This window comes from Myotis daubentonii, chromosome 3, assembly GCF_963259705.1.
Source record: "Myotis daubentonii chromosome 3, mMyoDau2.1, whole genome shotgun sequence".
NCBI classification, from domain to species: Eukaryota; Metazoa; Chordata; class Mammalia; order Chiroptera; family Vespertilionidae; genus Myotis; species Myotis daubentonii.
The window spans coordinates 185,106,339-185,121,851 of NC_081842.1; the positions used below are offsets into that span (position 1 = coordinate 185,106,339).

The following is a 15,513-nucleotide window of genomic DNA, read 5'->3' on the forward strand; positions in this document are numbered from 1 at the left end:
AATGGGAATGAGATCTCCCCAGGCAGAAGTGGACATTCTGCTAATGAAAGAACACTAGAAGCCCAAGACTTGTGAACAGAAAGGGAAACAGAAGGGATGTTCTACTGAAGCTATTTCTAGAATTGTGTTGGTGGCTTAGATATTAATGTTTAGTTATAATATTGAGAATTTTAAGGGCGTGGATATCTATCTAATCTCCATCTGTTTATCTTTTTAATAATTCTCTCTCATATATCCTACCTATCCTCTCCCCTCCATTTTTAAAATTAAGGAACTGGCTAGCAGAATTATGAGAAGATATATATGATAATGTCTAGCGCTTTGCCTACTAATTATTAAAAATGTTCACATTTATTGTATTATATGGGGGGTTATGTTTATTTTTGTGGTGTTTTTTTTGTTTGTTTGTTTGTTTTTGCAAATAGCCACTAACTCAAAAGTTGGGGACAATGTAATGGTCCACATTACATTTTAAGCATTAATTTCAGTCTGATTTGAGAGTAGAACAATGATTAAGTTTGAATGACAAGGTTTGAATGGTAAGTTTGAATGTTTTTGTAGAAACAGAACCATCTCCTTGTTGGTAAATGCAAATATTTGAACTGAAAGGAAAATCATAATAGAGAATGAAAAATTAAAAACCAGTGCGAATAGATGTTCTATCAAAACATTTACTCCATTGAATTAAAATTCAGACTGCTTTAAAAAAGTTTCTACGTTTGCTTACACATTTTTTCTTCTCTCTCTAATTGAAGAGAAAACATGCCACTAAAAACCAAACCCATTTCATATTATTTCTCACCTACTTACTTTGGTTGGCATTCATCTTCAGAGCTATTTTAAGGGTAAAAGTTGAAGTGGCATGAATGACTTTGCAATATGAAGGTTAAAGAGAACATGCTTGAAGGTGGGTTAAGTTTAGGGCAAATTATCCTAACCAACCATTAGAAGATACTGTTACGGAGAAAATTGCTCCTAGATGCAGCAACTGAGGACTCAACTCATTCTGCTAAGCAGCAGTTAGAATCAGTTTGCCTTAGGTAATATTTTAGCAAGTCTGAAAATTATGCAGATCACCACAATAAATTTATTTTTAAAATATTAAATTTATTGGGGTGACATTGGTTAATAGGATCATACAGGTTTCAGGTGTGGATTTCTATCTTACAAGATCTGTGTATTGCACTGTACCACTCAAAGTCAAACCATCTTCTGTCACCATATATTAGGTCCTTTTCACTTCCTTCCCCTTCCCTCTGGCAACCACCACACTGCTGTTTGTGTCCACAAATTTCAATTTTGTATCCCACATATGAGTGAAATCATATGGTTCTTAGCTTTTTCTCCCTGACTCATTTCACTTAGCATAATATTCCATGTTGTCTCCAATGGCAGTATTTTGTCTTTTCTTTATATATATATATATATATTTCATTTTAATCACTTCATAATGTTCCATACTTATTCGACCCTTGTTGTTTTCTGTTCTGCAAACGTTGCACACATATCTTTTCATATTAGTGCTTTTGTTTCTGCACAAACACGTGACTTCCAGGTCCAAAGGTATGACACTTAATTGTTACAGCTTCTACCAGATACAATGCAGTGATCCAGCCCACCAGTGGAGTATGGGAGTGCCTGCTTCCTTACACACTCACCAGCTTTCAGATGTGAAATATAAATATTTTACAATTTTGCCTACCTGCTGGGTGACAAATGGCATTTTATAGTTGTTGGGGTTTTTTTTATAATCTTGCTCTTTTTCATTGTGCTTATGCTTCCACCCTTTTGAGTAATATTTTATTTGTTAGGTTTCTCCAGAAAAGTAGAACTAATAGAATATATAGAAATATAGAAATATCTATATATATGAAAAAGTAATATGCAAATGACCAAACAGCAGAGCAACCAGAATGACTACTCGACCAGTCGCTATGAGGTGCACTGACAACCTCTTGGTCCCTCTCCCATCCTGCTGGGGTCCTGCCCCAGCAGGTCCAGGGGTCCCCAAAGGTGTGGACGGAGTCGGCGAAGAAGGAATGACACGGAGACCGCGTTCAGTTGATCAGCAGCCTACCCAGGATCTCTAGCCAGGATCTCCAGCCAAGTTCTGTGTCCATGTTCTCTTGCTAGGTTCTCCAGCCAGGTTCTGTAGCCATGTTCCCTTGCTAGGTTCTCCAGCCAGGTTCTGTCCAGGTTCTCCAGCCAGGTTCAGTCACCAGGTTCTAGTCAGGTTCTCTTGCCATGTTCTATCCAGGTTCTGTAGCCAGGTTCTGTCTCTAGGTTCTGTGGCCAGTTTCTGTCCAGGATCTTTTGCCATGTTCTCTCCAGCGAAGTTCTTCTGTCTCTAGGTTCTGTGTAGGTTCTGTGTCTAGGTTCTGTGTCTTGTCTTTTCTTATGTATGGCTGAGTAGTATTCCATTGTGTATATGTACCACATCTTCTTTATCCAGTCCTCTATTGAAAGACATCTTGGTTGTCTCCAGGTCTTGGCCACCATGAGTAATGCTGCAATGAACATAGGAGTGCATATATCTTTGTGGTTACATGTTTTTTAGTTTTTAGGGTCTATACCCAGGAGAGGGATTGCTGGGGCATATGGTAGCTCTAGTCTTAATTTTTTGAGGAATTAACTCAAAATAGATCAAATGCCTAAATATAAGATCTGAAACAATAAATTATATAAAAGAAAGCATCAGAACTAAACTTATGGACCCTTAGTCATAGAGAACATTTTATGGACTTGATTCCAAAGGGCAAGGGAAATAAAGGCAAAAATAAATGGATAAATTCATATAGCCTTCTCCTTTCCCCTTCCCACTCTTCCACCCCCTGGACATCAGGGATTTGGGGTAGGGGACAGGACTCACGAAACAAAATTTACTCAGTTTACATGCCAGATTCTGTGGGTTTCTTTGTATTTCCATAGCATCTTAGAAAAAGTGGTATTAGAGTTTTTAACAAACTAATATATATGAATTGTGCAAACTAACATATATGAATTGTAAGTTTGCTTGTCTGCCATCTCTCAATAAACTCAATGGAGACAGAAGTATGATTTTACTGGGTTCCCTCCTCCTGTACCTGGAGGACAGATTATAAGTTAGACATGGGTCACAGCTACTTATTTTGTGTGCTGTATTAAGTATGTTAACAGAGTGAATTAATATGTGATGTTCTTCCATTTGTTTGTCTAAAAAGTGCCACCCATCTCTTTTCCCCAAACAAAAGTTTTATCCCTTCCAAGTGATAAACTTGAAGGTTCTACTTATCCTTCATATTTTAACATATCTTTCTTCTCTGAAGCTTTCCCCTAACCCAGTGTTTCTCAACCTTCCTAATGCTGTGACCTTTTAATACAGTTCCTCATGTTATGGTGACCCCCAACCATAAAACTATTTTCGTTGCTACTTCATAACTGTAATTTTGCTACTGTTATGAGTCGTAATGTAAATATCTGATATGCAGGATGTATTTTCATTGTTACAAATTGAACATAATTAAAGCATAGTGATTAATCACAAAAAACAATATGTAATTATATATGTGTTTTCCGATGGTTTTAGGCGACCCCTGCGAAAGGGTCATTCGACCCCCCAAAGGGGTCGCGACCCACAGGTTGAGAACTGCAGCGCCTAACCTCTTTTCCCCTCTCATTGGGACAGAGTGTAGCACTTCCTTCTCAGTTTTATTGTACTTTTTTTTTTTTTTTTTCAATTTCTCAGTTGTAGCTATTACATTATGGCTGTTTATGTATTTGTCTATCTTTATAAAATTGTGAAGTTTTTTGTGAATCGGCACTATGTATTATTTGGGTTGGTTTTCTTAGCAATTGGAATAATTAATGCAAAGCATTGATTTAATATTTATAAATAAATGAATCAAAATTTTAATTTCCATGGTAGTTTTCTGGAAGGCAAGCTTGCTGTTTGAGACACAAAATTGAGTAAGACTCTTGCCTTCTGGAAACTCACGGTTTATTCATTGTTCAATCAGTATTTAAATGTAGTGTGCAAGGCATTATGCTTAGGTGCTAAGGAGACGGTCACAACGATCCTTGCATAAAGAAACTAGTGGGGTATCATGACCTTTGATTCATAATATTTCATGCTATGTATTGGTGTTTCTTAGGTAATTTTAGTCTGTAATCAACCTGTAAATTCTATAGAAGACAATAGGATGTTCAGATTAACTGCCTAATTCTAACCTTATGTTGCATGTATGTTTATCACATAGTTACAGATTGGCAAAGGAGGAGTGATTAAGACCAGAATGATATAGCACACCCAAATATTTTCCTGATTCCATAAGCCTGGTTTAATTATACTTGAGGCTGGCATTACTGATTATTCATAAATAATGGTGGTAGATTTTTATCTTCAGTGCTGATAGTGCTTCTTAGTAGTATTGTTATAAACAAAACCATGACTTATGCTTTTTAATATATGACTAATTCATTAACTCTTCCTGGTTCTAACACATTTCTAATATTTACAACTTTGACATGGAGTTTAATGTTGCCCTGAATTCTCCAGTTTCTGATTTCTATATATTTCTTAGTTCTAAGTGAAAGCACTTAATTTGAAGGAATTTTGACATAGCCACTAAAGTTCTATAGATTTCATTATGTTCTGAATTTGGACTTAAACCATAGTTCCATTCTTATATAACATCCATGAATATAAACAGTAGCTTCATATTTCTCTTCTTCCAGAGCGAGTATACATTTTAGTAACATATTTGGAATTTGATGTAATTGACAAATTTGGTTCTTTTGGAGAAAATACATATGCATACAATAACATACGATTTGCAAAAAATTCTTATGGATGCAAAATATTTAGAATTGAAGTTTCAAAACACCTTAGTACAGAAGGAGTTAACAGGTTAGCTCCCCTTGGTTGTTCTCAGTATGCTCTTTTGCTTTTAGGAGCTGAAAAGATGATAACATTGGGTCTGGACATGCCTGTGTGGAGGTTATGGTACTCCTGGGGTTTTTTGCAGCTAGCTGTAAAGCAAGCTAGAACTTGTTCATCTCAGAGTTCCTTGTTTTTCTTTCAACCCTTTCAGTGCCCTGCAGGAGTCATTAAATCAAAACTTCATGCTGATCATCACCCACCGAGAAGTCCAGCGGGAGTATAACCTGAACTTCTCAGGAAGCAGTACCATTCAAGAGGTGAGTTATGTCTCACAGCTAAGGAATAAAGGTAGCTCATTATAACTAATGTTGACCCTGTTAAAGAGGGCTTATCTATTCTGGTTGGAAACTTTCTTTATGTTTCATTATTGGGTTCTTAAATTTAATTAACTGGAGCATCATGATTACTGTAGACATATTAAGTGATTTGACCTAGAAAGACAGTATTGTAAATGGGAGCTCTTGATAATTCTTAAAATAGTCACCTTAAAATTCTGCTTAAAATATTCATTATTATGTAATATATTTCATAGTTTTATAGTAATTATTCAAAATATTAATTTGGAAATTGTTGCCAGCATGCATTTTTGAACATGCATGCATTGTATTTGAAATATATTAATTAAAATGTGTGCCTTGCCTGTTTCCAAAAAGAATTTGAGGAGGCTTTTTTTAAGCAGCTCAGTGCCAGTGTTGGGCAGCATTTGAGGAATGCTGATGCAAACTTTCAGTCATTTAACTCAGAATATCTGAGAAGAGTCTTATAGTCAGAATTTTTTTTTCTTCTATGTAGCCAACCAGGGCCACTGTTTTAAAAAAGAACCTCCCCCAAGAAAGAAGAGGTATCTTCTTGCCTGTGACCCCACCTACCTAAACGCCAGTAATTTATCTCCATGGGGGGGAAAGTGTGTTAGGCTATGACAGGACTTATGTTTAGAAACACTGAAATGATGATTACGTCACATTTCCCCTTGTTAAATTGTGAAGACATCAATCATTTTGTCTGCTAATGTTTTTATAAAGAGAATTAATCGTATATATTGAATTAAATATTGAATTAACTAAATAAGAAAATTTAGTTTCAAAATAACTCCAGTTTAATCAAGGAAAACAAAGATAATAAGAGGTAAATTTTATTCTGTTGGTTATTTTTTTTTAATTGAAGACTAGTATAATGCATTATGGATAAATATAAATTGCTTTATTTGTTTTTCTGAATGAAACTTTTATTGCTAAAATTTTACTCTTTTTTTCATTTCCAGTTTCTGTAGTTTGAGTGTATTTCTGCTTTTTCCCACAAGAGGGCAGAAAGGACTATTAAACTGATAATCTAAAAATGCCATCCAGTGTTTTCAAATTAGCTTTTCTTATATTAACAAAAAGGAGCATAATGGCCAAATTATTGTTTGATTTATAGATAATTGGCATATTGCAGGGAGGAGACTTAATTTCACCCTTTTAAATTAAACAGGGAGATTTAAAAAGACATAAAATATTCATTAATGTTCGGTGATTATAAAGTAGTGGCATATATTTATTTTGCCTTTATTACTGTTTCGATGGGAAAATACTGCAAATATTTCCGAAATCGAGTTGGCCATACTGACAAGTTGAAATGTTTAAGCAGCATTAATGCAATCTGCTCACACCTGATATCCTATGCAGAATGATTCAAAATGACTACATCAATTATTAAAAGAAATATTTAAAATTCTGTAAATGTACCATTATACGCCACAGTTGGCTGAAACTGTTCTTCATGGCCTGCTGTCTAGGTTACCAAATACAAGGACTTGAAAACAGTAAATCTTTTTCATATCATTTTCTAAATGAAAAGTGTCCCAGAAATATTTTTGCAAAGACCAATATTCTTATGTATTTCTTGGTAAGAATTTGGTTTCTTCTGTTTCATTTTTCTTTTTCTTCTTTTTTAAAAAAATTTAAAGTAATACTTTGAGATGCTTGTTGCCAAGAAGAAATAAATCCAGTTGTTTCTAATATCAGTTGCTTTTCTGTGTGTAAACCAGGTACACATAGGCTCTTTATTCTTGTACAGTTTAGAAAAAGGACATGGATTATTCTCTTTAAGCCTAGGATCACACCCTTTAGGTCTAATCCTAAAACTTCCTCTTTTAACTTGTGGAATACCTGGTGAGGTGGAGTTTCAGAAGGACAAGATGCTATTATGCTACAGCCATGTAACCTACAGTAACACCTAAGTTTTTGTTTTTGGGCATGATTGAAAGTCAGTTTGCTATAATCTTAAAAAGCTTTTCCAGTGTTATTTTATAAATGCTAGAATTTTTGCTGTTAATTGGGAAGCTTAATGATGCCATAAATCCTAAATTGTAAATTAATTTCTGTCACCAGTTTCAGATCTCTTTTCAGTGTTTTTAAATAGACTCAAGCATGAATTCTGATCAATATATAAAGAAAAGTTAATTTTAAAAATGATACAGATTTATTTTCCAGTGTTGTTGTATATTATCCTTGTTATAGGAGAAAATAGTATGCCATTTTTTAGTAATTTTAATTTTTTGAAAGCCTTGCATTTTTAAAAGAAAGCGTTTGTAATGTTTTTCCCTCAAAGGGAAATTTCTATTAAATGAAATAGAGTTGAAAAAGGCACTATGATTTCAACTTTTAGTGAAACAAAATACATTTTAAAAAAGATTGAATTAGAAAAAAGAACTTAAAAGCAGTTAGAATTTCAAACAAACTCTTCAGTGACCATATGTTCATGCAAGTTAATAGTGATAAACTGAGTTGTACAAGTGTTTGTTCATTCTGGTCTGTGGTTTCTTACATGTCTACGTCTTTAGAAAACCCTAGATTTTAATTTAATCTAGTTAGATATTGAGGTGTGTTTTTTGTTTGTTTGTTTGTTTTTAAAGCTCTTTACAAATCCTTCCACTTACATTACCCTCCTACTTGAGGAAAAGGCAGAGATAATATAAAAAGGTCACAATGGAGAGTTACAAGTAGTTATAAAAATAAATATCCTTTCTCTTTTCCATTATGTGAAATAGTTTGTAAAATATCTAATAATAGAATAATAACTTTGTGATAATGTCTTTTTACCTTTTTGGTTTCTACATTACTTATTTGTCACACTTTAAAATAGCGAATTTCCTTGAAAATTTAAACAAGCTTACCTTATCTTAATGGATATTCTACACAGATAATTTAGCTTTTTAAACAGTGGATTGTACAGACTCTAGTAATTCTGTATAATGCCATTAAAGATCTGTGGTTACAAATGCACTTGGGATTGGTTAAATTAAGGAGGGGGGAGATTGATTTGCCTACTGCAAATCCTAAACCCAGGTGTAAAGTCTCTGAAATCAAGCCAACTTTTCTTGAAAAAGAATTCTTTGTTGTCCATCTTACTACTGCAAAGCTTCTAATGGGCAGAATATACACTTTTCTTTGTACATGTTATACACGTTTAAGAAATACAAACATGACCCAGAATAACAGTGATAAGAAACCTAAGTATTTTGGGTGTGGAATCATGAAGTATTTCCTATCTGTTACAGCAAGAAGCATGATGAATAGCTATTAGAATTATTTATATCCTCTTCCAAGTTTCACTTTACCCTAGAATTCCTCACTGTTTTATTAATGTTGATTTAGTTCTTAATAGGAATAAAGGAAAAATTGACAAACTATAAAGATATATCTTGCATGGAATAGTAAAACATTTCACTACTAATACTAGTGATTGTCATATGGGAAGCCAACAATTTGAATTAGCACTAAGAAGATAACTAAGTTCATAAATCATACCAGTTCTTAAAAATAATTTTGGCTAAATAATTGTGAAATCATGAAGCTAATTCTGATTCAAAACTTGTGTTGGGTTTTGTGTCTTTTTTTCTGCATGCTACTTTCTCAACTTGCTTGGCTAACATGTATTTCTAACTATTCTTTATTGTTGAAGGTCATTAACAGTCATTAAATATGTAGTTTTTTTATAGATTGTACTAATGGGCAATTTTCTAGTTGTGAGTTGACTATAACTTCTTAACTAGCATGCCCTTTCTGTAAATGTTTTAGGTATAGTGGTTTTTGTTTGTTTGTTTTCCAGTTTGGGGGTAGGGTGGGGGATGCTGGCACAGAACTCAAGACCAGGGTAGCTTAGAATGTGCATATGCAAGAGGCTAAATTAAATTGTGTGCTTATTTAATTAAAAGTTTAAGTAGTTTAATTTTATTGCAAGATAAATGGCATAAATAAGCTCAATTTGAATGAACCAGTTTTAATTACTACATATCATAGTTTGATTTTTTAAAACTTGAAATCACAAATGACATTTTAGCAAGAATGAAAGAAATGTAATTTCTTAAGCAACTGAGCAATGAATTAAGCCTTTATTCAGCTTTCAGAAAAGGAGATTATGAGTTTCTTTCAAATATGCACGTACATTATTAGTTTCAAGTTATATTTTATAACAGATTTGTTGAAATTATACCGTTTCAACTGAACAAATCAGTAATGACCATTTTATAAATGTTGAGGTTTTCTGTGATTCTTAATAAATTATTCTCTTGGGAAATAAATTTAAGTAATATTTACAATGCAGTCATTTGGAACTGACAAGTCTTTTTCTGCCTCTGAAAGTATTTTAGAGTAATCTCTATTGGAAATTATTTTTAGCCCCTGTAAGTGTTTCTTCACCTTCATTTCAAGAAGATAGAAACAATGAATTTTTATTAGGAATTAAGGACAATGTTTTAGTCCTTTGTTACTTAACATATGTGTATTCTGACATCTACTTGGCTGTTCACATTTCATAATCTGTGATTTGTGGGTTGGTAGTTTTAAAATGCCTGGGTTAGGAGAAATTATGTTCAGTTATCAAAAACTAATAAACATAAGACATTTTTATATACAAGAAAAGGCAGAGAGTAAATAATTGCACTGGTGACCAATACTGTAATAATCCTGTTTTACAATATGCACTTGACAGGTTGTAATAGTGCTAATTGAAGAGACTAATTCACACTTGCTTCATTCTATTCAAAGGCAAAATCAGCAGCTTGTTTTGCTTTTGACCAGATGGTCCTCATGAACACCTACTGTGCACTTTAAGTGCTTTACTAGAATTACAAAGGCTGGGGGCTGCGTTCGACTCCAAATGATTTTGAGAAGAGAGAGAGAGAAGGAGGGGGAAAAAAAAAACCTTCTGTGCTCAATGGATTTGGTGCAAGTAAATTAATTCTAGTGGGCCCATTACACACTGAGCCCCCTTTTCAAAGCTCTGAGCCTCCTCGCTTGCTCTGTAGCAATGAGAAAGAGAAAGAGAAAGGCAGATTACTGCAAACAGAAATAAAAAAAAGGGGTATGAAAGGGAGAAAAGAGGCCTTGAAGCCTTTCATATCATTTGAGTTTTTCAAGTGCGTTATTTTTGGGGAGGGTGGATATATGAAAAGCCAATTGGAGTTTTTTTTGTTTTAAAGTGCGCTATTTAAGCACCATGAATATAGGCGCAAGAGCAACAGTTGACTGAGTTTACTGTGGTGAAGCTTTGTGTCCGAGGATGAATCAAATTCATTATATTCAACTCTTTGTGTTTTAACATGAATGTAGGGTTAGTTTCACAAGACTGTGTCTGTTTAGGATAATTATAATTTAATATTTTCCTTTCATAAAGTTATCACTGTAGATGTCTAAAATTTTAATCAAAGCAGATTTTGTACATTGACTTTGAAGCACCCTGACAGTTTAAAATTCAAAGGAAAGCTTTTTTAGTTTTCAAAAGAAAAGAAAGACTCATTCTAATGTCATTGAAGCAGAGATTATTATAACTAATTAGAAGTCACATCTGTTAGCTTTTGGTTTGTGACTTACTTATGTATTTTTTGAGTAAAATATATACTTTTAAAATATATTGATGTTATTGAGTGAACCCAAAGGGATAAAAATGAACTTAAAAGGGAACCATTTATTTTGAGCTAACCATTTTTGCAAATCTCTAGATGATCCCATAAAAATATGTAATATGTTAAATTTCATTAAATGTGAATTAGAATTATGTAATTAATAACCTTAAGATGGAATACACTTTTAAACAATATTTTTACATTTCTTGTTAGCATAATTCTGATTATTAAAGTTATTATGAAATAGCAATATAAGCAGACCCAGTTTGTGCAAATTTATAGTTATTTCTTATCCTTAAAGCTGTTCATGTACAATATTGTAATTTAGAATATTGACATTGTGAAATAATTAATTTTTATTTTAATCTATGTGGGTTAAGATATAAGGGATCACGTCTAGGAATACATGTCAGTTATTTTATATGTTTTTATACTGTAAGTTTAATTCTCTTGTCTTATATATTTGTTGCATGGTTTACTTTTGTTTGATGGTATGTACTACTGACATTATAATTCAGGTTCATTTTAATTATAGCTATTATCAAAGAATACAACAAAATCATACCAATAGTATATAACTTAATGATAATTATAAATATTTCACACAAAAAGATTATTTCTAGGTTTGGCTCATCTTTTTAAATGAATGCCTAGAATTTATAGCTTAAAAGGTATAATGCACTAAAATGTTTTATATGTCAATATATTTTATTTACATTCTTAGAAAATAAAAGATAGAAATGCAAAAATAACCATAAAATTATTTCAGATTTTATTTCTCATACTTTTAATGAAGAAAGTAGCATGCCTTCTTTGATATTTAAAATGAAATTATATTAATTTTCTATTCGTGTGGGCATTACTTTGGGACTTATTCATTGAAATATAAGTTATGGGGTGGGGAGGAATATAAGAGGAATCCCCAAACCTTCAACCAACAAAACATTCAATGAAATTTATAAGCCATGAGGTGTTAATGAATTGATATCTTTGGGGGGGGAAAGGATTTCAAGAAAAAATTTTGAATGATGAAAAAAAAAACTTTCTGAAATTTCTTTTTGCAGCAGACTATTTAGAATAAAGATAATATTCTCTTTCTTGTAGGTATTATAAAAATCTATCTTTAAAGCCAGAACCTCAATTATCAGAGGCTGATTGATCATGACCAGACAGTCACTTACTTAGGTAGGGCTGGTTCTGTTTTCACAGACACAGTAGTTGGAGCCTTTCTCTTCATGAAGAAGAGTTTATTTCAGTGTTAAAATATTAACTCCTACATTCCTGAATGCCAGAGACAAGATTCTTTCTTGTAGGCTGAAGGTTAGAAAAGGCTACGATTTCTTCATAGACCTTGTTACTTAAGCTGAAATACCATATTATTTAAGCTGAGAAATATTTTAACATTTAAGTATCCTCTAGCCATAAAGTAAAAGTAATAACCTCCATAATTTTCTCCCCACCCCAGCAAAAACAGAAAAAAAGCCCCACAAAAAAAATAATCGAGTAAATCAAGGATGACAAAGTGGAAGGGAAAGTGCTATGTATATTAAGATAAGGCCTGCACGTAGGAAATTATTTACATGCTTGTCCTTATATACCAAATATTGTTTTTAACCATAACCTCTTTTAAATACCTATTTATGTTAATTTTTCTTTTGTACAATGCATTTTGTGAATAACTAAACACTGTCTTGTCAAGGACTTATTCTTTTTCAAATATATTTAGTGTGTCAAATATAGTTTTAAAAATCCTATTGTACAATTTAGGGCTTTATTACCATATTATTGCCCTCAATGCATTCCTATTATTTTTCTAAACCTTTTTTTTTTTTTTAAGGAAGAAATACTTTAAAAGCTTATAGCAAACATTTTCTATAAATGACAAAATGTATTCCTTGCTTTGTGGTCATTGCGTGACCAGACAGTAGAGTACTGGATTGTTTTAAGGTTTTTACAGCTGCAAGGCAAAAGCATCTGCTCATTGCAAAGCCGGCATTGTTTAATTTTGACACTGACTTTTCCATGCGGCTTGTACAGAGCACTGGATTAGATGCCACTAAGATGAAATTTGTTTTAAGTTGCTCCCAAAGTGCAGCTGTCCCTATATATGGCCTTGTAGCTTAACCAAAGCAGACAGACATAGGATCAATCAGAATCTTTGTACAGGGTCACCTCACTGGACTAGAGAGGCTCAGAGGAAGAATATTAATGGTATTATTTATTGTGAATAACTGCAAAATTAATTTCCAGGCTGATTTAGTATATGTAGAAGTACACCTGCCCAACCTTAATTTATGTATTTTGGAGAGCAGCGTAACGTATGTTGTAGAGAAAGTCGTCTTTTTTTTAGACTGAACCTTCCATCTTATAGATTTTAATTATAAGCAGCTCTAGAATTTTTATATACCTGTTGGACCTCTTAAATATGCCACATTTCCAGATCATTAATATGTGTCCACTTATATAATTCTCTTTTTGTTCTCTGATGGAGCTAAGCCTATTGTAAATGTTAGTACAGTGAACTATCTAAAAGTATTTAGGAAAGTGAAAGATCTATATGTTAAACTATAGCTCTATTTCAGATGAATTGAAATCTTGTTTTACACATTGACTTTCTCAACCTTTTCTATTTTACTGTCATAATTTCTTTGTAGTTTTATAGTTAACACATTGTGATAGTTACTGCAGTAAATATCTTTTTGGGCAGTAGAACCATTATTAAATACTTAACTTTTAAACTGGAATGTAATGGTCAAATATTAAGGTGTGTGCACTAGGCACTATTGCTTTGCAATCAATTGCAAGAAAAATGATTAGTTTATTGGTCACTAAAGTAGATAGAAAATAAAACTAATCTAAATGGCTCTACTAAAATCTTGAAAAGTGAACATTTTTATAGAATGATAATTTTTCTTTAATGTTTCAAGTGAATGAAAAATGAAAGAGCACCTCACTTCCCGGGTTTCCTGGGATTGTGTGAATTTCTACCCAGCTGGTCCAAATTGATTGATACAGGGCCAAATATTTGTCTGCCTATATTTCAAAGTCTATAATTTGCTAATGAATTGTGGTAATAATCTTTCATCATACATGAAAGATTTAGCCAAACAATTTGCTAAGTATGTATTTTGATCATAAAATTTTTGGACATGCACCAAGCTTTACATCTACTTTACAGCTAATACATGGGGGTGGAGGGAGAGCAGGGGGAGAAATAATACTGAACATGGACACTGGATGGAAAGGGATGAAGGAAACAAGAGGGGAGAAGGTAAAAGAGTAATGTTGGGAAAGTCCTATGAGTGGCAGTGGAAAACAAATTAGATTTGCACTTAGAATGCAAAATAGAATTTTAAAAATCCTGGCAGAGTTTTAAGTCTGTGGCACCCAAAGGTATGTATGGTATCCAAGTAGATAAAGGCAAGGAAGGAGTCTTTTTCTTTTTTGGCTACAGCTATTTCACACATTAATTATGGAATAATATTTTAGAAACTTTATGCTAGAACAGTCAAATGCCCACAAATTGGAAGTAATTGAAGGAATAAGAATAAAAGCCAGATGTTTGCTAGGATTGATTTAGAGCCGGGGAAAAACAGTGAAGGAATAAATGTGATTTGACCAATTCCCAAGAAAATGAGAAAGGAATCTTCTAGTTAAGCTTTTGAAATGACTGTAAGCATCCAAAAGAATATTTTCTTCTCTAAATACTGACTGTACAAAGGGAAACGAGGTGTTATATTTGGGGGGGGGGGTGCTGGGGTCAAAATTATATTTAAATGAAATCAATTATGAGATAATTAGTGACATTCCTGATTCTCTTGCTAGCAATTATATAAAAGTTTCATTTCAGAATCAAATATTACAATTATAGATTATGTATGTTAATTTAAAATATGCTGTTGCCATTTGTTTCTGATTCCTTTGGTGTTCTATTATCAAAAGCATTTTACATTTACATGCCTGCCTTTGCCTGTTTAAAATGTGAAATATTTCCGAGAACTATGTTTGTAATGTCTAATCTATATATATAAAAGCCTAAGTGACTGTCAGACCATTTGACTGTCCAACCAGTACCTATGATGTGCACTGATCTCCAGGGCGCAGACGCTCAATGTAGGAGCTGCCGAGCTGTGGTGACTTGGCAGCTGCGGTTCTCAGGACGCACCTGGAACCAGAGAGGAAGAAGCTTTATTCCGGGGTGTGTCACCCAAGAACCATCATCTCGCAATCCAGGACCCCTCGGGGGATATCAGAGAGCCAGTTTTGGCCTGATCCCCGCAAGCCAGGCCCAGGGACCCGACCGGTGCACAAATACATGCACTGGGCCTCTAGTAACATAATAATAAAATATTAGTTAAACATCAGTTCATTTCTGTTGAATTGGAAGATGTTCCCCTTTCACATTGCACACAAGGCAATTTTTTAAATCTTTATTGTTGAAAGTGTTACATATGTTCCCTTTTTACCCCCCATTTGCCCCTTCTAGCCTGCCCCCAGCCTTCACCTCCATAAGGGTATTTTTAAAGGCTGCTGTTCTCTTGCAGGTGAAAATTTTTATTGATGATAACAGACATGCACATGGATCACTTTATTTAGGATTTGAAGTTTCGGAAATATAGTAAAATGTCTTATGAATCCTGGTACCTATGGGTAATTATTGTTTCAAATATTGTAATAGATTTTTGTATATGATGAATGGAGCCATATGTGA

At 33.4% G+C, this 15,513-nt stretch overlaps 1 protein-coding gene across 4 annotated transcripts in view; it reads left to right on the forward strand.

The window, feature by feature from the left end:
- The window catches only part of FAF1 (Fas associated factor 1), a 399,416-nt gene that overhangs the window by 161,643 nt on the left and 222,260 nt on the right, over positions 1-15,513 (forward strand). For all 4 annotated transcript variants that reach the window (XM_059689641.1, XM_059689643.1, XM_059689642.1 and 1 more), the window contains exon 7: positions 5,070-5,175. In XM_059689641.1, coding sequence (XP_059545624.1) covers positions 5,070-5,175 — 106 coding nt within the window. The remainder of the gene's footprint in view (positions 1-5,069; positions 5,176-15,513) is intronic.